Source organism: Hibiscus syriacus, unplaced genomic scaffold (genome assembly GCF_006381635.1).
Source record: "Hibiscus syriacus cultivar Baekdansim isolate YM2019G1 unplaced genomic scaffold, ASM638163v2 tig00110889_pilon, whole genome shotgun sequence".
In the NCBI taxonomy this organism is placed as follows: domain Eukaryota; kingdom Viridiplantae; phylum Streptophyta; class Magnoliopsida; order Malvales; family Malvaceae; genus Hibiscus; species Hibiscus syriacus.
Window position 1 is genome coordinate 1,304,117 of NW_024062899.1, and position 23,036 is coordinate 1,327,152.

Consider the following 23,036-nt stretch of genomic DNA (forward strand, 5'->3'; position numbering starts at 1 on the left):
AAATTTATTTTAATTTAATAAATTTTTAATATTTAATTTTTTTCTTATCAATTTGGTTATTTTAATTTAAACTGATTATTAGATAAAAATATGTACCCAAAAGTTCGATATGGTAAAGGTTATGATTGAATTCAAGATAAACTAGTAACTAGTAAAATCGATTTTAAAACTTAAGAATATGGTTATAATCTTATGATTTAGTTCAAGATGAAATTATAATAAATTAGTTAAACAATTTTCCTAACTAAAAATATTTGATTTATTAAAATGTGTTTGTAAGTGTTATGTACAAACGTACTAATAATCTATCATTAGACAAATGATTAATTGTGTTTCTCTAAATTACATTACAAGGTAAAATCAACACGAGCAATGTTAAATATGAGCAGTGTTATTAATTTACCATTTGATTTTCATAAAATAATAATGTACAATATATTATTATATTTATTTTTGCATTGAAAATATAATTTTAATGATGCAATAATTGTTTTATTATATATATAGAAAGGGAGATAAGGGTAGTAGAATTAATGCAACTAATCTGGGGACGCTTCATGGTTAAGAAATTGTATATGAAGAACATATAAGAAGAGAGTTGATGAAAAGCAAGATTAGCAACATGATTAACTTTTAATCATGTATCTCCTTTTTGTTTCATATTTAATTTATTTAAAATTAAAAAAAGAAACATTATTATTCATCCCAAGCAAATGGTCCGAGACAAATTTGAGCATCTCGTCTCGTCTAATCTCACTGCCCCGCAGCAAAAGCCTGAACGGGGAAGGTCTTGGTAATCCCAGCAAGACTCTTGAAATGGATCTTCCCTGGTTGTTTATCGTCCACCGTGATCTCGTTCACCGGTGGCCACAACATCAGTTCTTTGGCCTTCACTCCCTTGAGCTTCTTGATCCGTTTCTTCTCCACGAACCCGTTGATCTCGCTGTCGTAGCTCACCAGCTTGCTGATCATCTTGAACTCGTGCTCCACTTTCTTCTGCTGCACGATCCACATGTACCCGGTCTCTCTCACGAACCCCACTTCCACGACGTTGGCCAGAGGCAGAAGCCCCTCCGGCAGCTCCATCTCTTTCAAAAGACCCACCGCCACTTTCATTCCTTCGTCGTGACCTTTCTTCACGGTGCCCCCTTCCTTGTTATCCGCCATGCTAATGCTCTTCAAATTAATCCCTCAAAAACCTTGATTCACTGTAATTGAAGACTGGTGTTCTTCGTGGGAAATGTATATATAGTTTTAAAGATTAATGTGGGACAATATTAGAGTGGGAAAACCAAGTATGCATCTTCATTGAAGCAATCGTCCAATGTATTTAACCTATGTATGTGCTTTTAGATAATTCTCGTCACTTGTCACCTTTGTGTCTATATGCTTTTGTCAAACTCAAGTACGGCTGGAGAATCTTCAAGGTTAATTTTTCCATTCTCTACACTAAAAAGCGAGGATTTAGTACCATACATTTATTTGTTTCATAATTGAATTTAATGAAATTTTCATTAATTTTAGAATTAATGGTATAATTTAGAATGAACTACATTAAAAATATAATTAAAATTTTGATTATAACATCGAAATATTAAATTTTAATGACATGATAGTGTGATGACGTAAACGATATTTTTATCTTTATAATGATATAATATTTCTATATATCTTTTTACGATAAATTAATATTATACCATCAAATATACATAAAAATTCCAACAGAAAAAAGATCGGTCTACTCATCGAGTCAACTTGAAATCTTGTTATAATTTTAAAAAAAATAATATATATGTTAAAGTGCAGATGATATTAATTTTATGATATAATATTATAATACTTATAATATAATTTTATAAATATAATTTCATAATAAAATTAATATATTTAAAAAATTCAATAGCCCAGACAAACATTAATAAAAAGCTAACAATTGTTTATACAAGGTCGATATCTACCTATGGTTAAGAAACCTTATCTATGATGAGTCCATTATTTAATCTTATTATAAATATTATTTAAATTTAACTAATTATTGAACTTATTGAGTAACCTCAGTTTATCATTGTTCGTTTCCGAGAATGTTACATCTGATCGTGCATTTTTGAAGAGCAAAGCTCTGAGATGCCATGAGTATTCACAAAGCAAATGATAGTACACGTTTCTATTGCATAAAAAAGGTAAAATAGCTAGTTGATGTTCATCTTCTTCTTCTTTCGGGTTTTAATTCAAATAACTTACATATAATCAATACTACTTTATTGAATATTTTATACGCTTATCAGCATACTCTCTCATTGAAATTCAATATTCTTCTTAAGTGCATTAGTCTTTTTGTGTCAAAACGTTTCATGAAATGCTTTAATGAAAGGGAAACCTTGTTTTTAAATGATTTATATTCTTGAATTTTTTTTATTTAACTTATTCTCCATTGTTGAATTATTTTTTATATAATAAAAAAAAGGAGAAATAAGTGAAAAATTAAATTTCTCAAAGAAAAATGGGGAGCTTAAATATTTTTAATAAATTTTCTTTTTCAAAATATATTTATCTAAAAGGTAGCTTTTGTCAAAAACAATTTTTCAAAGAAGTTTTGTTATATAAAAGAGAGGAGATTGTTGAACTTATATTTTGATATAACAAATATTTGTAAAATTAATTTAAACTTAATCAAATAATTCAAAGTCTAAAATATCTTGAAAAATATGTGTTCTAAATTGTTTTATATATATGAAATATTTTTTGAGTTAATTAAAACATGTTTAAAGCTTTTAAAATATGAAAAACATTATTCAGTCAGTATTTGATACTGTTTATGACACTGTTCATATACAGGTACTGATTATAGTTTGGAAATTGTAAGAGTTTGGAAACTTTTGTAAAGAGTTTCGAAGCTTTTGTAAGAGTTTTGAAACTTTGCACCCTGAAACTTTCATCAAAGTTTCGAAACTTTTAAAAATAACGTGTTTACAAGTTTCGATACTTTCACAAAGTTTCCAATGGTTATAATTCATCCCCAACGGTCATAAATGGTTAGAAATACATTTCAACTGATAAAAACAACAAAGAGACATTTGAAGAAGGATACAACACCTATCCAAGCTTAAAGATCAAGGGAAAAGTATCTTTCATTCTTATTTTTCGATTTTCTCTTATATATATTGAATTGAGCCTTATTGAATATCTTTGAATTCATTCTTTGTGAGCTTAAATATTTATGAATACCTACCTAGTGAAGTATTTTTGTTAATAAAACCTTTAAAAGAGGAGTGATTCAGTTTAGCTTTAAACCTTATCTTTGAAAGGTAAGAACAAATTAGTGAATTTGTTAGAAAATCCTTAGTGTGGAACTAAGGTAGTAGATGTAGACTCGGTTGAGAAGTCGAACAACTATAAATCATTGTACCAAATTTTCTATCTTTTATTGCTTCCACACTTAAGATTTTTAAAGGTCAATTCACCCCCTCTTGACGATTTTCGGTTGATCGATCGAGCCTTACAAATAATTTCCTCACACTGTTATTCTTATGAGAAATGTCATATACCAAAGCAATCCATATAATTTTATTTTTTATTTATAGTTCAATATAAATATTAAATGTTATATTTAAACCCTAAATATAAAAAAATGTCATCGATATTTAAATAATAAGCAATCACTATACCTTTTGTAAAAAAAAAACCTTAATGATTAATAAAAAACAAGTATTTAAATTATATCACGAAATATGATTTGGCGGTGTGTAAAGAATTTTCGTTAAAAATAGTTTCTAACGTTTCTAATGTTATATTTTTAGGTGTCTGGACCATAATGATCATTAAATCCGATCATTATCTGATACATGTCACAAATATAAAATTTTAAAAAATTAATATTATAATAAAAAAAACCCCCCAAAATTTACATTTTTTGTCTCGGGTCGACTATTGTCGATCTGTGGCCATCACCGTTGACACCATTAGAACCTCGCCATCACGACCAAAACTCAATCTCTACCCATCGTGAAATTACGTCGATCGTCGTGAAAAATGCCATCAAGGGTCACCAAATTTTTAGGTTTTATGTTTATATTTTTTTTTTATAATTTTGACGGCTACAACCATCTATACATTACACGGACCCTACTATTGTGTTCCTTATCGTGCTCCGAATAAAACCCAACCAATGGTGACTATTTGACGTTGGAGGTGGGGCGACGAGGGAAAGGGAGTTTATTTTTTATATTTTTTTAAAAAAAATAATATTTTATTATTTTAAAAAATATAACAGTAGACACCTAAAAGTGTATCGGATAAAACTTTAGACACTTATTTTTAGCAAAAATTGTATAGGCATTAAATCGTATTTTGAGGTATAGTTTAAGTACTTATTTTGTATTAATCCAAACCTTAAATACTAAACTTATATTTTAAATCCCAAACCGTGATTTTGAACTAAAAAAAAAACGTTAAAACAGAAGTTGAGAGTTGTGCTGATGAATTATTATGTACTCACTGTATAGGTAGATTCTTTATCATATGAAAAGAAATAATAATATAGGATTTATTAGATGAAAAAATTCAGCCCTTGAAAGTCACTACACTTGGGACAATCAATAGGAAAAGGGCATGCATGGGAAATAAGAAACAACTGTGGGTTACACCTGTAGAATTACGTTAATCTTAACCAGTCCATATTAAGAATAACGCAATTCTACATTCTACAGAATAAAATGGAAATGAAGTTGATTTGAAGGGTTTTTAAAAGAAGAGACCAGCTTCACATTGGTGCAAGTTGCTTCTTCAGGAATTTCCGACTACCCATCGGCCAGTAGGCTACAAGCACGTGCACGTGTGTTGTACAGCTTTTCCCTCAAGTCGCTGAGAATAACACGATAGGGCTCATTTGGAGGAATCCGTTTCCAAAATTCTGCGCAACATTTCATAATATTAATCCAGTCCAGTCAATCATATCAAACCAGTGTATTCTTCAGGAAGCACTACTAAAACACATCTTAAAGACTTAGAACCTATGTAATGCTTTGCATCTTTTCTTGAAGTCCTAAGAAGTTCATCTGCATGAACACGGAGTTCATTGGTGCATCGCCACATTGATAACTGAAAACAAAACAAACAAGAAGAATCAATCGAAACCGTGATAAATCATGAACTACAACACCGTAACCAGATGGAAGAAAAAAAGTCTCTTTAATACCTCAAACATAAGATCCTCTATATGGAAGAAGTTCAAGTTACCAGCAATCATTCTAGCCAATAAGCATACATCTCTTGTAACTTCAGGAGTTACCCTGGGGTTCCCTGCATACCACATCAAATGGACATCTCACACTTGCAGGTCTTACGATTAAATGTCGTGCGGAAAATAAGCATATCGTCACGATCCCCTCCCATCCACGAAGAGAATTGAATTAGGGGGCATTGTAGGGAACACTTTCATTTATCCCTATGTTCTTCAAAGCAGCGTTGATACGACGCAAAAACTGCGGTACACCTTTCCAGATGGTTTCATGGAAGTAGCTCATTCCTGCTCTCATCTCATCCTATGGGCTGGGAGGATTTCTTTGGATCTCATCCGTTCTGAAGGCAGCTTGAATCTGTATGAAACTAAGCAATATAAGGTTTCCTTGTTTTGCAAGGTTCATAGTTACTTGCTGAACAATATTTTATTGAACTTGTAGCTTTTGTTGAAATAACCAGCATTGGCATATTCATACCTCCCTCTGTAGCGCCTCATCGAGTTCCTGTTTATCGTCAGGTGTAATGTCTTTAGCATACAACTGAGTCAAACTACTACGGATCCTTCCGTGCTTTTGAAGCAACGATCTTCGAGCTGACCGAGTAGGATGGGCAGTGAAGACCAAATCCACAGTCTGATTCTTGAGAGCATCAAAAACTTATTGAGGAGACTTCTTCAATTGGCCTATAAGCCTCTTGAGTGTCTCCTCAATGTCGGACTCGGTCGTCGCCGAACATTCATCGGCGAAGTCCCCCTTCTTCAACTTGATCCTCCTCTGATACGCGATCTGAACCTCCTCGGCCAGATTAGCCAAGTTAAGCATGTGGGAGAACGATTTTGTCACGACAATCGAATCCCCTGGATCCAAACTCGTTATCACTTTCCCAATATCATCCAATATTTTGGGGTCGTACTTTCCTTCATACTCAGCTGATAGCTCATAACATTCTTGAACCTAAACACTAACACCAAACATTAATACAGAAGAAATGATTGGGAAAACGTAATAAATGAAGGAAAGAGTGGTGAATTACCGATTCCCTGATCTTCTCGCCGTGCAAATCTTGAAGAATATCGAGGAAACGATCCAAGAGCAGAGCATCGTGCTCCACCAACTTGTTGTTAGGAAATATAACGAGAACAAGTAATTTCCCTATAGCCAGATTAGTGAGAATACGAAATAAAAGCGGAAAAATAATACCCGAAAAATTGATAACGGAGTTCAGCCAATTGTGCTTACGTCTCCGGACTGATGCAGATCTTTTACTAAGAGAGAAATTTTACAGGTGTTTACAAAACACTCACTACTCACAAGAAAGCTCTCTAGTATTGGGAGAAAGAAATGATTTTTGGGATGATTTTGAAGCTAAATGAGCTAGGGTATTTATAGCTGAAGCTTAAGGACTAATATTGTAATTAACCTTATTATAAAAAATAAAAAATTACAGCAGCCCCCCCCCCTTAGCAGCCCCCTTAGCAGCCCCCCTTAGCAGCCCATGTGTTTTATTAATTTTCAACAATCTCCCACTTGAAGACTGATTTTAATCTGTCTTCACACCTCGATCAATGCAGCAGCATTTCTGGTCTTTTATTCTAGCATGCCAACTGAAGCTGAACACAACTTCAGTTTTTCTGTGGTCACCGTCTTTGTTAACATGTCTGCCGGATTTTGAGCTCCACTAATCTTTTCAAGTTTCAAAATCCCATCTTCCAGAAGAGACCGGATAAAATGATATCTCAATTGTATGTGCTTCGTCCTGGAATGAAAAGACGGATTCTTCGCTAGATGGATAGCACTTTGACTGTCGCAATACAAGACATTGTTTTCTTGTTTCTTGCCTAACTCTTCCAAGAAACTTTGGAGCCAGACCATCTCTTTGCTGGCTTCCGTAACAGCGACATATTCTGCTTCGGTTGTAGAGAGAGCAACTATCTTCTGTAGTTGAGAAACCCAACTCACTGCGGTTCCTCCTAGAGTATAGACATACCCTGTAGTGCTTCTTCTGATGTCAACATTTCCGGCTAAGTCAGCATCTACATAGCCTGTCAGTATCGTATCTCCACCTTTGAAACAAAGTGCTTTGTTTGTGGTACCTCGCAGATATCTGAGGATCCATTTGACTGCTTCCCAGTGTATTTTGCCTGGATTATTCATGTACCTGCTAACAGCTCCCACTGCTTGAGCAATATCTGGTCTGGTACAAACCATGGCATACATCAGACTTCCAATTGCTGAGGCATACGGCACCTTCACCATGTGTGCACGTTCTTCCTCCGTCTTTGGTGACTGTTCTTTGGAGAGTCTGAAATGAACACCTAAAGGTGTACTTACTGGTTTAGCATCTTGCATGTTGAACCTGGAGAGTACTTTGTTGATGTACTCAGCCTGTGATAACATCAAAGTCCCCGACTTTGTGTCTCTCTTGATCCTCATCCCAAGAATCTGCTTTGCAGCGCCCAGATCCTTCATAGCAAACTGCTTCGACAATTTTTGCTTCAAGTGTATAATCTCTTGCATGTCTGAGCCTGCAACGAGCATGTCATCAACGTACAATAATAAAATAATGAAGTTGTTGTCGAACCTCTTGATGTAGCAACAATGATCTGCTTGGCATCTGGTAAAACCACTGCTACTCATGAAACTATCGAACTTCTTGTACCACTGTCTAGGAGCTTGTTTTAAACCATACAAGCTCTTCTTCAACCTGCATACCAGGTTTTTCTTGCCTGCCTCTATGAAGCCTTCTGGCTGCCTCATATAGATTTCTTCCTCCAAATCACCATGAAGGAAAGCTGTCTTTACATCTAACTGCTCAAGATGTAAATTTTCTGCAGCTACAATTTTCAACACCAGTCTGATTGTAGACATAAGCGAGTCCATCTCATCTTTCATGGAAGACTCCCACTTGACTGAATCCTCCACTTGCATTGCTTCATCATAACACTCTGGTTCACCATTGTCAGTCAGCAACAAGTAGTGTAAAGAAGGTGAATACCGTTGGGTTGGTTTAGGAATTCTGGAGGAGCGTCTCAGTTCTGGTGTGCCTGGTTCTTCCTCTTGAACTGCTTCAGGACTGATCTGAACATCATTTTCAGAAATCTCCTCGAACTCAGCAAATTCCTTTGTTTCAGCCTCGGTATTACTTGATTCTGTGGTTGACCTGTCTTTGTACATCACATTTTCATTGAAAATGACGTCTCTGCTTCTGATGATCTTTCGATTTTCGTAGTCCCAAAACCGGTAACCGAACTCATCACCGCCATAACCAACAAAGGCACATTTGTTGGACTTAGCATCAAGTTTACTTCTTTCAGCAGAGTCTATGTGTACATAAGAAATACAACCAAACACTCTTAAGTATGAAAGGTTTATTTCTTTCTTGCTCCAAGTTTCCTCTGGTATTCCGCCATCCAAAGGAACAGAGGGCCCACGGTTGATCAGGTAAGCTGCAGTGTTGATAGCTTCAGCCCATAGAAATTTGGGCAATCCGGCATGTATCCTCATGCTTCTAGCACGTTCATTCAGAGTTCTGTTCATGCGCTCTGCTACGCCATTCTGCTGCGGTGTTATGGGAACTGTTTTCTCCATCTTAATCCCATTGTTTGCGCAGAAATCTCTGAATCTACTGTCTCTGTACTCTCCTCCATTGTCAGACCTCAACCTCTTGACTTTCAAACCAGTCTCATTTTCCACCATGGCCTTCCATTTTCTGAAGGTATCAAAGACTTCTGATTTCTTCTTCAGAAAATAAACCCACACCTTCCTTGTTGAATCATCGATGAAGGTGACATAATATAGTGAGCCTGCAAGAGATGAAACTGGGGATGGTCCCCATACATCAGTATGAATCAATTCTAACCTTTCTGCCTTGGGTGTCTTGCCAATCTTTGCAAAACTGACTTTCTTTTGTTTGCCAAAGATGCAATCCTCGCATAGTCCGACATCTACATTCTTTAGATCCGGCAACTTCCCTTTTGACAGAAGTATCTTCATTCCTTTCTCGCTCATATGGCCAAGCCTTTGGTGCCATAGGTTTGATTTTCCATCAGCATCTGCTACTGCAATGATATTCTCTAAATTTGAGGTTACATAGAGAGTACCAGTCTTCTTACCACGAGCAATGACGAGTGCTCCTTTGGTAATCTTCCATTCACAACCTGAAAAGGTTGTACTATATCCTTCTCCATCAAGCTGTCCAACAGAAATCAGATTTCTTTTGAGGCCAGGAATATGTCTCACTTCTGTCAGCTTCCAGGTGGTCTGGTTTGGCAGCTTTAGTCGGATATCTCCTTTTCCGACGATCTTCAAGGTTTCATCATCAGCAAGATGAACCTTCCCAAAATCACCACTGATATAGTTCTCCATGATTTCTTGGCATGGGGTGGAGTGGAAAGATGCCCCTGAATCCAAGATCCATGATTCAATCGGACTGTTGACGCTTAGAATCATGGCATCACCTGTCTCCTCTGTCACGTTGGCAGATTCCTGTGCACCGGTATCTTTCTTCAGTGCTCGGCAATCTCTTTTAAAGTGACCTTTCTTGCCACAATTATAACAGGTAAAATCTTTCTTTCCCGTTCTGGATTTTTCCCGTCTGGATTTGGATCTGCCACGATTTGAATTTCTTTCTGAAGTTCTCCCTCTGGACTCCGTGTGCAAGGCTGAGGAGGTTGATGCTTCACCCGATTCTCTCCGTCGAATTTCTTCGCTCAGTACCAGATCCCGAACATCGTCGAATTTCAATTTACTATTTCCCGACGAGCTGCTAACTGCTGTAACAGTAGCATTCCAACTGTCTGGTAGAGATGATAAGAGAATTAAAGCTCGAACTTCATCATCGAATTCAATTTCTACAGAACTCAACTGGGTTGTGATTGTGTTGAGTTCATTCAGGTGTTGAGCCACTGATGCCCCTTCCGTCATCCGCAAATTGAATAATCGCCTCATCAAGTGAACTTTGTTTGAGGCCGATGGCTTCTCATACATACTGGAGAGAGCTGCCATAAGACCTGCCGTGGTCTTTTCCTTTGCTATGTTGAAAGCAACATTTCGGGATAACGTCAGTCGGATAACTCCGAGGGCTTGTCTGTCGAGAAGAGCCCAATCTTCATCCTTCATGCCCTCTGGTTGCTTTCCTGAGAGGGGTTGATATAGATTTTTTTGGTACAGAAAATCTTCGATCTGCATCTTCCAAAAGCCAAAGTCCGCACCATCGAACTTTTCAATTTTCACCTTCCCTTCGTCTGCAGCCATCGCTCCCACTCGAATCTGGCTTCGTTTGGATCGTTTCTGACAATTTCTGCGAACCGTCGTGTATTAGAACACCTCCGTCGACAAACTCGTATCGCCGACCGAATTTCACTATTCACGAAATTCACTATTCATGTGAATAGTAATGAATAGTAACCTCGCAGAAAATTGACAAAATTCACAACCAAAAGCTCTGATTACCAGTTGTTAGGAAATATAACGAGAACAAGTAATTTCCCTATAGCCAGATTAGTGAGAATACGAAATAAAAGCGGAAAAATAATACCCGAAAAATTGATAACGGAGTTCAGCCAATTGTGCTTACGTCTCCGGACTGCTGCAGATCTTTTACTAAGAGAGAAATTTTACAGGTGTTTACAAAACACTCACTACTCACAAGAAAGCTCTCTAGTATTGGGAGAAAGAAATGATTTTTGGGATGATTTTGAAGCTAAATGAGCTAGGGTATTTATAGCTGAAGCTTAAGGACTAATATTGTAATTAACCTTATTATAAAAAATAAAAAATTACAGCAGCCCCCCCCTTAGCAGCCCCCTTAGCAGCCCCCCTTAGCAGCCCATGTGTTTTATTAATTTTCAACACTTGTCATCTTCCGAGACTTTAGCAGGCGCCAACAGCTTTAGCTGCGCATCGATTGATGCCAACTTCTCTACTTTCCTACTCGTCATTTCCTCTCTTTTTTCCCTTTCTTTTCGAATTTGCTTTTGTTTTCGTTATGGGATTGTAAATGATCGAGATTTGTTTTGAATCTGAACCCAGAAACTGAATAAAGTGCAATTCATGCTACAAACACAGAGAATCAAACAAAGGGTAAGTGATGATCTAAACACAACAAACTGAAAGGAAGATTGGAGGCGCTTTTCTCTATTTCCCCTTGTGAAACTGTCAATCACTATAACCGAAACACACTTCCATCGCTCTCTAAAATGACAATATATATATATATATATATATATATATATATATATATATATATATATATATATATATATATATATATATATATATATATTTTGTGCATGGTAAAATGTAATTCACTTACTTCAACGCCAAGCTAGGCTATATATGCGCGTAGGTCTGCACATATTTTTGTTTTCAAAAAAGTTTTCATCTTTCATTTTAACTTTTAATTCTTTTATTTAAATAAGATTTTAAATATTGTAAACATTATTTTTTATATATGATAATAATTTATTTCTGTAAGTTACAAATTTATCATAAAATTAACTTAGGATATCAGTTATACGAGACAGGTACATGAGTGTTCATATGATATTCAGGTATATATGAAATATTTATCTTCTGGATTCTCACCATGCATATGACATTACTTTAGTTATCACTTTTAAAAAAAATCATTGTGTCTCTTTAATTAAAAAGTTAATATATAATTTTAACACGAGTTCAAAAGAATTTAGAATAAAAAGATTTTATGATTTAATATTTATAATTTATGATTTAAGTTTAGAATTTAAAGTTTATAGTTTGAAATTTAGGATTTTGGATACAAGATTTTAAATGTTGTAATTCAAATAGATAAATTATTTAAATTTTACTTTACAAAATATATGCATAAAAATAACTCTTAATTTTATTACAAAATTTTAAATTCAAGAAGATTTATTTATTTATTTGAAAACTTAAAAAGCTTCATTAAAAATCCTTGCTACCCAACACTAAAGTGTTGGCCTACGAAGGGAAAAGGGTACCCCAAACTATATAGATCAAATAAACGTTACATCATTCGCAACCTCCGTAGAGATAATCTCGGGACAAACCGAGACAAAATACAAAGACCGAACAACCCATTTAGCTAAACTATCTGCAACAATATTACAAGATCTTTGAATTAAGGTAATATAAAAATCCGAAAACATTTTGAATCGGTCTTTAGCCTATTGAAGATGTAATGTTAAAGTAGAGATGTCCTCCTACTCACAAAGTAACTTGATAATTAAGATAACGAAATTATATTCAAAGTGGACATTCTCTCATTACCTTTCGGTAGCAACATCTAGGGCAACTCAAAAACATTGAACTCAACTAAAATAAGGTAAAGAGCACCTCACATCGATTGAGCGAGCCCCCAAACTAAATTGAAGTGGATTTAAGTCTAGAAGAAAAATACACATTATCAGCACATAAGTTTTCTTAAGACTAGTTTAGCATTACCAGAAAAATGATATCTCTAATTATAGCCCTTTGAGATGTAAAATATATCTCTTCTCATCATCCCCATAGTGTATGAGACAAATAATGCATTTCGATTAGGATTGTATTATATGGTTACGGTTTTACCGTATATGCTTTTTTAATTTCGTCTAAAATCAATTATACGGTATAGAAGTTTATGGCCTCCCCTCTATTTCTTGTGGTAATGATTCCTCTGGCATTACGAATTTTACCACAACGATGCTATCCATAGATCAAATTATTTTGTGGATTAGATTTCACTTGACTGTCTATGACCCCGTTGCGTTTGCCCTTGTAGAAGTTTTGTATAAATTAATATAATAAAAAAGTGTTGTGAGAGACTGCTTTAATATGTTCTCAAAAATTATTTTTGAGAAGGTAAATTATTTTAGATACAATATTATAAATTAAAAATATATATTTAAATTCTTTTATATTTTAATATATAAAATATATCAATTTTAATTTTAATAGAATGATACTTTTATTTAAAAATAATACTACTTAAATTTATTCTATGAAAATATATAAAATTTTAAAATATTTTTATAAACAAATAATTTTTTAATCTCACAAATAACTTATTAATCATAAATAATTATATCTTAATATAAATTATAAATTTATAAATCATAAAACAAACCCAACAGCAATAAATGAATATTAAATAACATTTGTCAAACATAAAAGTCAAAATATATGCGAGAATATTTTAGAACTCGTACTCTGTTCTCCTCCTCTTCCTAACCTCAACTACCCACTTCAATATTTTTCTATTTATTTTTCTTAAATCACAGTTTACTTGTAAAATAATAAGGCAAAATTTTTAAAAGATAATATGTACATTAGATTGTGAAGGAGAAAGAAGAAAACGAAGAGGGTAGGTTTGAAGAGGTGGAGGAGGTAGGTGGAGTACCAAACCAATAATATATATATATATATATAATTCATAGTTGCCTTTAACGTAAACCAACTTGCGAATTCGAAAAAATAAAGGAATTTTAATGGCATCGTTCCAAATGCGAACCTGTGTCGTCCTCCACTCACAATGGTCGCCGCAGCTCTCTTCCGATTACAATGGGCAGCTGGCGGTTGGCGGCGGCGCGTGCAGGGTGAGAGGCCGATTCATCGGCCATCTTCGTTGCAGCAGCAGCAGCAGCAATGCGGAAAAGAGTGTCCCGAATTCAAACTACGTAGTGCCTCTGGACAAGACGTTTTCACCCTCCAACTCCTTCATCACTCGCCCTCTCGTCGAAATCCTACGCGATCTCAATAAGCGCATCCCTGAGAATAGAATCAACGCTCCTTCTAGCTCTTCTGCTTCATCCACGTTCCTCCCCTGGTACTAATTCGTAGCTTCTTTTTTTTTTTTGGATTTCTCAATCTTAATCGATTTTGATCTGATATTTTCTTCTTGGATCGCCCCAGGTACCATGCCAATCGCATGCTAAGCTTCTATGCCCCTGGTTTGTCCCCTCCCCTTATTTTTGAGTTTCCAGTTTGAATTGCAAATGGTTTTTAGAATTGTAGGATTCAATGTTTCTCACAGGGTGGTGTGGAGAAGTACGCGATGTGAAATTCGCTGATGATGGAACCATCACTGTTGTATATCGACTCACTATTCGGGGATCTGATGGAGAGGTCTGTTTCCTTCTCATCTTTTTCTTTTTACTTGTTTATATTACTGTTTTCCATCTAATTATCCTCACTGTGATCACCTAACAATTTTAAGATTCTACTTGCTTTCCAATATCTGTTTCCCTTTGTTTTGCAATCAATTGTTTTTCTCCTTTTGTTGCTTCTGTTAGCTTTGCTTTGCTTTCCCCTCATTTTCTTATTGGAAGGAAACATTTAGCCCCCAATTTTAAAGTTAATTGGGAAGTGAGAACAGAAAATTATCTTTATTAGGAAGGAACTACTTGGACTAAAGAGTTGTCTGTCATTATTATGATTTCCATTCAATCATTTTTCCGTGTTTTTAGACGACCTGTTAGATGATGATGATGATGATGATGATTAATTTGGAGGTTTGTTGCAGAACTCAGTGGCATTGTGGAACTTAGAGCTAGGGAAATTTTCTTTTATCTGAAACTAGTACTCATTCGAAGCATAGAATGATGAATAGGGAACCCTAGGCTCGCTGGGTACTTACGAAAATAGTAGAAGGGAATAGTTTTGAAACCGAAAACCAGTTTTTCAGTTTGTATTGTCCTTTTGTAAATGAGAATAGCGGCGAATTGATCTTTGATCTTATTTTTTTGGTTGGCTGGGGGTGGAACAGGGGTTGTAGGGCTAAGCTGACACTTCAGTAAGGGTATACTTGTGTAGAATGACTGCTCCTATCGCTCATCAACTTCTTTTATGAGATTTGCGATGATCTCAATGAGGACTTTTGGTTGTGCAATTGATCAACCTAGTCTAAACATGAAGGCAAACCAAAATATTAGAAATTATTAACAAAATCAAATAGAGGTGGGATTGGGCGGGGCAAGGATGGATGTATTCAACATCCATGGAGCTGGTAGTGATTTTCAAGATTACAAATCCAGTGGAGTGGGGCAGATGGTGGAGCAGCACGTACCAACTGGGGAACGATGTTGAATTTGACAATGAGTCCCCACCCTACTCCATTTCCATCCATAGTTGCACTCCGGGAAAGAATTGGATGCACTAGCTAGCCTCGAAAATGCTTAACTCAGTATGAGAGAACAAGGATGGTAGTGTGTGAAAAATGCTTGGATCTTGTTTTAATTTGGCAACTTGGATACAAATGTGGTGGAGTGACCCGGACCCCTATTTATAGGTGATGCCCCTCCAATGACTCGTACATTTACAAGTGTATGGCTAACGTACATGAAATACAATTCTAGGTCTAATATCTAAGCTTAATGCGGTTTAAGAGGGAAGCAGATGTTGTAGGTTCCTAGGGGCTTTTAGAGGCCTCCTTAAGGGTCACATGGGTATTGAGGTCCACCTCTCTAACAAACTTCGAAAAAATTGAACATACCTGTGCTAGATAACTTCTGGGGTATCATTCAATTTGTTGTAGATATAGGGGTTTCATATTTATGTATGAAAATTCCTGAATGTTTGTGATATAATGCGGGTAAACTAACCAATTTGGTGCTCACTTTTGTTGGTTGAGCAAGATATATACAGATTCTCTTTCTGACTCCTAATATTAGTATCACCTATGTTCTTATCAAAAAAAATTAGTATCACCTATGTGAAAGTTGCCGTCCCAGCAACTCGAATTCCATCCTTGTTCGTGTGATGCATATTTTAAGTTTAATCTTAGATGAAGCTGATCACAATCACTGTGGATCTCTAGGCCTTGTGCTCCGAACTTGGTTCTCTGATTGTCCTTTTACCTGCTCATTATCTAAACGTGTTACTGGGTATAAACTTCGGCGATGGTGATCTATTTAAAGTTGAAAGTAGATTATGACTTCCTCCCCTTTTTCTTCAACTAAAATCCATATGGAGCTTTCGGTTTATGAGACCGTTAATTCGAAGTTTGTTTAAAGAACTAAATACTGATAATTTTGATCAATTGAAGTAGAAAATGGAGAGTTTGTGGTCTTAACTTTGAAATTTACCCAGGTTGGTGCTGTGAATATTTAGTTCAACTTCATTGAAACTGTTTGTTTACTCTTGCACAGGCGCATCGCGAGTCTACTGGCACAGTATCATCCAGAGACAATAACATCGCGGATCCTGTTGCTGCAGCAGAAGAAATGGCCTTCTGCAGGGCATGTGCTCGATTCGGTCTTGGCTTGTATCTTTATCATGAAGAATAGATGCTATGGATAGCATGGAGGTTGGCCTTCCCAATATATGGTTGAGAACTTTGGGTTGTATTAAATCCTTGCTTTTAATGTGTATGTAAATAATCAGGTTACGCGTTTTGGTATTTTAAAAACCAAAGTTTTATTGGCCAAACTGGTGAGAGTTTTGATAGACCAAATATATGGTACTGCCTTTGCTACTGTTATGTTTTTTTATTAGATTATGTTCCAAGTAACTCCATTAACATAGAACACACTATGATTACATGGGATGATGGTATGAATATATTGGGAATTTATGATTAAAATGAAGGGTAAAGTATACAAAAGACCCCAATTATAGGTTGTTGTTTTGTTGAATCTTATAACTATTAAAAGTTGCAAAATGGACCTTTGACTGTAGGACATTGCTTTGGTAAGTCTTCGACTATTAAAAATTATTAAATGATCACTCGACTATTCATATGTTCTAAACTCGTCCTTTTCTGTTAAAAAAATAATGATCATTTGAGCTAGAGGTTAATCTTTTGATTGAGATATGATAAAATTTGATTCTAGAACCGGTTGAAATGTATTTTGTGGATCAACTTTTTTGTTTATATTATATTGTCGAGCCAGTGTTTGAAAGCAACAGTGATGTAAATAGACATTATTAAAATATAATTTTATCATATCTCAATCAACAAGTTAACATCGAGTTCAACGATCGTCAAATTTTAATGGAAAAAGACGAGTTTGGAACATATGAATTGTTTGGTGACCATTTTGTAACTTTTAATAACTAGGGGACTCAACAAAATAACACCCTATAATCAAGGACTATTTGTATACTTTACCCTAAAAATGAATTAGTTATGTAAAATTTCATATATATATATATATATATATATAAAAGTTTAAAGTAGGACGTAGGAATTTGTTTAATACAATATTTAAGTAATCCATAGTATCTTTAAATATCTAAATCAAAAACAATTGCATGAGGTGAATTCAAAACCGACACCAACAACAAATATCAATCGAAATATATATATAGTGTAAGACTAAAATGCATAATCTGGGGTAAGATATCCAATCACCAATGGTCTTAAATCATTGTAAAGCCGACTCAACATATCAAACCCAATATTGCTAATGACACTCCAACATTGCAGGTTAAAAGAAAGAAAAGCAATACTGAAGTAAAATGATACACACACGCACACATATACACCTCATCCAGGAAATGTGATTGTAGCTTATTAAGCATGAATTCTGAAAAAGCAATTGCCCTTTTTCATGATATCACAGTGAAGAAGGATACAAGTTCCCGTTTGATTTCATTTGCCTATCTGACACAGTTTGTTGGTTTTGCATGACTGATTTGTTTTTAGTGAAATTCAGCTTTCTTGTGGTAAAAAGGATAAATCCTACAAACAATAGCAGAGGTACCAGATACAACATTCCTTTCACGTAGTAAATGGATTTAATTCACAATTTAACCTATTTACATAGACTTGGTTCATAATTCAACCTATTTCATTTTACTCATCAATCAGGGGTTTAAGAGTTTTGCACCTGAATTTGAAGCCATCCAGGATGTGATCACATCCACAAGATTGTTTACGTCCTTTGATATTCCTGCACGAAGAACAGGTGCATCCACACCTAATGTATTGCTGACCTCTTTGGCAACAGTCTCCCATGGTGTTCCTGCACTCAGATTTGCCAAAAGCTCACTTCCACGATTCACTGCATCTGCCATTGCAGGTGGAACATCTGGTAGAGCCTGCAACATAGATGTATTATGAAGAATGCTTGCCGTTTCCAGCAAGGAAAGAAATTACAAACCCAATTGCTAGCTGGAATTGTTTTTAATCAGAAGCGCATTATTCTTAATTCCCGGCAATGATAAAAAATAAATCCTTCATTCATGCAAAAGGATTCTAAAGTAATTTGTAACAAGCATACTTGTTGTAGAGGAAGCCCGTGATCTCCTGGCAATGATCGAATTGACATGTCTAGCATTGAGCTGATGGCTGACTCTAAACTTAGCACCTGAGCCAAGTTTGAAGTTTCATCTATTGTATCATCCTTGAACTTTATTAGAAGATTCCTTGAAATGCCATAGTACGACTTTATCTGAAAAGAAATGAAGAATGATAAAAATTAACTTAAGATTTATCTCCAGACTCCAAGGAAAATGCAGTACTTTCGATCCAATTAATAAGAAGCATCTTCAAATTTTTAACATGTTCCACTTGAAAATGCAAGAACAGCGTTCTAGATTCACAAATACAAAAAACTCAGAATCTATCAAAAAAGATGTCTGGCTAATTAGGCAACTGATCAACTATGCCTCTCACCATTCAACATTGCCCTTAAATCTTCAGGAATAATGGAGAGGAGAAACATAAATGAGCATAATACTTTTTTTCAAACAGGAATGCTGATACTAGAGTGTTTTCCTATTCCCCTCCCAGCATTGCACAAAGTCTCAAATGCTTTTCTTGTGGCGCTATAACAAATCTAGAACCGGTTTATATAGTTACTATCATTCTTTCTTTTCTGGACTTATACCGAGAGGGATTGATTAGACCTTTCAGAATATTGGTCAACAAGAGAGGCTCTCACAAGTTTCCCATAAAGAGAACACATCAATTAGAAGAAATGCCACAGTCTAATTCATCTAGACATGGATCAAAACTATCTACCATGAGATCCAAGCACCAGCCATGCAGGTTATTACATTTTGTCTGTAGTGAAAGATCTTATAAACAAAGAGAGAATAAAAATGTTCAATTAAACAACCCAGGAACAAGAGAGTAGAGATTTTACATACAAGTCGTCGAGTTTCTTCTGGTTTTGGAGAAAAATCTTCTCTTCCATTGACCAAGTCCATGTACAAGGGAGGAAGTTGCTCAACTAATGGAAGAACCTGCTTCATAATGGGAGGACTAAGGCTCTCTAATTGCTTTAGTGTCATCTCAGCCTGCAAGTAGTTTGTTCAAAATGGGATGTGTCATTCATTCCAGAACCACATAACGAATAAACTCAATTTTGAGAAAACAAAATGAAGTATTGCCCCTGGATGGAAGACAAATTTCAGGAAACTGAAAAGAAACGTAAGACAAATTTCACACAACAGTATCTGTCCTTTTAGGCAGAAATAACTTGAGATGCGCTCCTCGTGTCAAACTATCATACTTAAGAACTGAAAAGAAAATGGTGAACTAACTAGAAAGTCACTCATATAATATATATGGGGAGAGATAGAGAGCAGGTAAACGGAGAAAGGAGCAAGTAGGGTTCGGGATCCACAGCAAATTCTGAAATAGAAGCAAAAACTTTATCAAGAAAGAAAATGGAATCTTTTCGGGAGAAAGAACAAAGAAAAATGGAAACGAAAGAATTATAAAATGATGCAAAGAAAAGAAACATATAGACTTTAAAAGTAGCCTTGTATTTTCTGTATACCGTAACCAACACATAAGTCAATTTCTTGATATTTCCCTCAATTTCTCTCCTTTGAATTTTCATTGCTACTTTCCTTCCCTCAAAAGTTTCATAAACCAAACAAAACCTTAAGATTACCGAGAAAACACCCCCCCCAAAGAATATAACTACAATGTCATATGTCACAAAAGCACCTACTCTGATGTGAGATTTAAAGACCAAAAGTGAAAATTGGTAACTATATAAAACTGCAACCGCAAGTAGATCCAAACACGAGTTCTCAAAGCAGAAGTAGGAAAAAAAACCTAAGATATCATCCTTTACAAGATAGCAAAGTACCCTCACACCAGCTATGCTTCAGGAATAGAGAATTAACATAAGGTTGGGTATCAGAATTCACAAGAATTGAAGTCTCTTTTATTGCATCAAAAGGAAAGGAGTCATATCGAATAATAAAGCTATAATGATAAAAAAATTAAAGAATTCCCAGGAGGATAAGGCCATCCCAAAATTAAATAATGTTTACCCTAAGTCAAGTGTAGTCGATAAATCCATGTACTTAACAGGTCGTAATACTACTAATCATGATCAGGGCCAAAATGTACGAAAAATAATTTTTTTCCAAATCATATCAACTAATAAAACTATAGGAAACAATTGAAGTATGCCAAGGAGGAAAGGGCTGTCCCAAATTAAAAAAATGTTTACACAGAGTCACTTGTAGTCAGCAAATCCATGTAATTAACAGGTCTTAGTTTTCCTAATCATAATCAGGGCCAAAATTTAAGGCCAATATATTTTCTCCTAATCATAATAAACATTTGACGTTAATCAAGAAATTCTCTCTCTCTCTCTCTCTCTCTTTTAAGAGATATCAATCAAGAAGTTAAAAGTAGTGATTATGAATAAATAAGCAAGTGTAAGCTTTGTTTATTTGAATGTTTGCATGTAAATCAGGAAAGAAACTCGAGTTTTGTTTTTACCCCCATGCGAATTGTGGGTGTTGATGCAATTTGTGATAGAAAGGGTCCGAAGCTTTGGGCCATCGGCACAAGAACAGGTGAGAACAATGGGATAGCTACGCTTGCTTCCTGCAGGATCATAAAATATATCTTATTTCACAGGAGTAGTTATAGGGATGCTATCTTAGAACAATACATAAGCAGTAAAAAAACAGTATGAGAGATCTACTGACCAGTTTCAATTTTCAACCTTAAGGGAAATGAGAAATATGCAAAGTGAAGGCGATCAATCTCATTTATTTGGTTCAGCACAGATTGTAGAGACAGTAAAGAAAAGGTGGGAGATGAATCTTTTACTTGTATTTTCTATGTTATTTAACTTATAATTTTTCTCCAAATCAGATTCATATGCAAGTTGCTATGTGGCATCTTTTTGATAAACCGATTTGATTTGAGAATATGTAGATTCCTCCACGCACTACTTTTCAGTAGCGTTAGGAATGCATAACAAGAAGTTCAAATACCTTGTTGTTGAATGCCATTAATACATTGCCACTTCTTGGCACGGCATATCTTGAACCTGTACAATGAATTCATTAATCAAATAACTGGAAGCAAAAGCAGGAGCATCCTTTGGATGAATAGCATACAAGAAGATCTACTAATACCAATCAAAAGGTGGATGACAGAACCCAAAGAATGGCCAATACCAAATGTAGGAACATCATGCACCTGTGCCATGACCATAAAGTCACCATTTTAATTTCTTCCAAAAATGAATCCGGAAAAGTGCAGAGGAGGGATTTCAATTGGAAGAACGTTTATTTGGATGATTACAGTAAGCACTCACTGTTTCTTGTAGAAACCGTAAACACCTATCAAATTTGAACTGGACTTCATCCGCAATGAAGAAGTAATCAAACCCACTAGCATACGGTGTTGCAATTACCAAAACACCCCTTGATCACAGAAAAGATTAAATAATGAATTCTCTTAATTCTCGGTAAGATAACCCAATTAGGCTCCAGCTTCAATAGGATTAGATAGCAGTTTTGGTCAAAAAGCATACATATAAGGGGGAAAATAAGCCCTATTAGTACCACACTAGAAATGTGAAATATTCGGTTAGCAGGCAATGGATAACTAATAACAACACTCACTTTTCAGCAAGACGCTCCAGAAACAAACGATAGGTAAGCTGAGGAGCGGCTCCAACAAATATACCACCAACAAAATGAACAACTGCTCTAGGTTTAGAGCCTTTCGGTTTGAGAACCCATGATCCCTGGATGCATCAAAAGCAAGCAAAAAGATGAGATGCTGAACATGAAGAAGTTAGAAAGAGAAGCAATTCCTCAAATACATAAAAATAAAAATCGATTTAATCAACAAAAACAATATACCCAATTCAAAGCTTATAGAATTAGAGTGGGAAAAACAATTAAAATCAGGTAAGAACCTCGACTTGACTCCAATCGCCCGAACCACCCCAAGCACCTTGCGATTGCCTTATAGTGTCAGTAAGTAATCTGAAAAACACATCAGAAGTAGATTAAGAATCGAGAAAGTGGAAGTATTGAGAGGACAATAATCGTGTTTATATACCTCTCGATGTCGCGGTAGAGCTGAACAGAAGTGGACTGTGGCCGGTTGTTTCGATCGGAATCATCGTAGCTACAAAAGATTCCGGGAGTGGTAAAACGACGGCGAATAGCGGGAGTATGCAGAGGAAACTTGAGAGGTGATTCAGTGAAGCATCGAAGAAATCCAGTTCTGTGGGAACGGAACTGAATAGGGGTGGGAGTCAAAACGCAATGAGCCATAACCTTTCCTTCTGGATGTCAGTTGTCAGCTTCTCTCTTCAATTTGTTAGTTTCTGTTACTTGGAAGAAACAAATACTTGTTTTATATATATATATATTCACTTTATTATTTATATTTATATTTTATATGAAAACTATAGGTTTTAGTTGAAAGGATAAGTTATAGGATTGATAAATGTTATTTAAATTTTATATATTTTTCTTAATTTAAAAAATATAATATTTTATTATTTTTATTTTTAGTTAAGGGTTATGCACAATTGATTTCCGATGTAAAATGTTGTTTTATTGAGTTCATTAATTATTGAAAATTATAAAATAATTTTT

The 23,036-nt window shown here is 35.2% G+C and overlaps 3 protein-coding genes, 1 long non-coding RNA gene and 1 pseudogene across 5 annotated transcripts; 2 read left to right on the top strand and 3 right to left on the bottom strand.

Moving 5' to 3' along the window:
- Positions 1-753: 753 nt before the first annotated feature.
- Positions 754-1,167, bottom strand: LOC120144382. Its single transcript, XM_039158451.1, has one exon. It carries the CDS (start codon positions 1,165-1,167, stop codon positions 754-756), a length of 414 nt encoding a protein of 137 aa, XP_039014382.1.
- Positions 1,168-4,637: 3,470 nt separating this feature from the next.
- LOC120144383 lies at positions 4,638-11,191 on the bottom strand (annotated as a pseudogene).
- Positions 11,192-13,677: 2,486 nt separating this feature from the next.
- LOC120144404 (DNA repair RAD52-like protein 2, chloroplastic) lies at positions 13,678-16,535 on the top strand. Its single transcript, XM_039158467.1, has 4 exons — positions 13,678-14,043; positions 14,130-14,167; positions 14,251-14,342; positions 16,364-16,535. Exons 1-4 carry the CDS (start codon positions 13,706-13,708, stop codon positions 16,499-16,501), a joined length of 606 nt encoding a protein of 201 aa, XP_039014398.1. The 5' UTR covers positions 13,678-13,705; the 3' UTR covers positions 16,502-16,535.
- LOC120144402 lies at positions 16,445-22,748 on the bottom strand. Of its 2 annotated transcripts, XM_039158466.1 has the most exons (11): positions 22,492-22,748; positions 22,346-22,415; positions 22,047-22,171; positions 21,737-21,845; positions 21,555-21,618; positions 21,411-21,466; positions 20,908-21,015; positions 19,311-19,460; positions 18,440-18,610; positions 18,046-18,257; positions 16,445-16,577 (listed from the first exon to the last, which is right to left on the bottom strand). In XM_039158466.1, exons 1-11 carry the CDS (start codon positions 22,707-22,709, stop codon positions 16,562-16,564), a joined length of 1,299 nt encoding a protein of 432 aa, XP_039014397.1. In that variant the 5' UTR covers positions 22,710-22,748; the 3' UTR covers positions 16,445-16,561. The 2 variants fall into 2 exon arrangements, with proteins under 2 accessions (XP_039014397.1, XP_039014396.1); XM_039158465.1 differs by lacking the exon at positions 16,445-16,577 and having other exon boundaries at positions 17,785-18,257.
- Positions 21,747-21,962, top strand: LOC120144406. Its single transcript, XR_005518032.1, has 2 exons — positions 21,747-21,889; positions 21,924-21,962. It is a non-coding gene; the product is annotated as an uncharacterized LOC120144406 (long non-coding RNA).
- Positions 22,749-23,036: the final 288 nt, after the last annotated feature.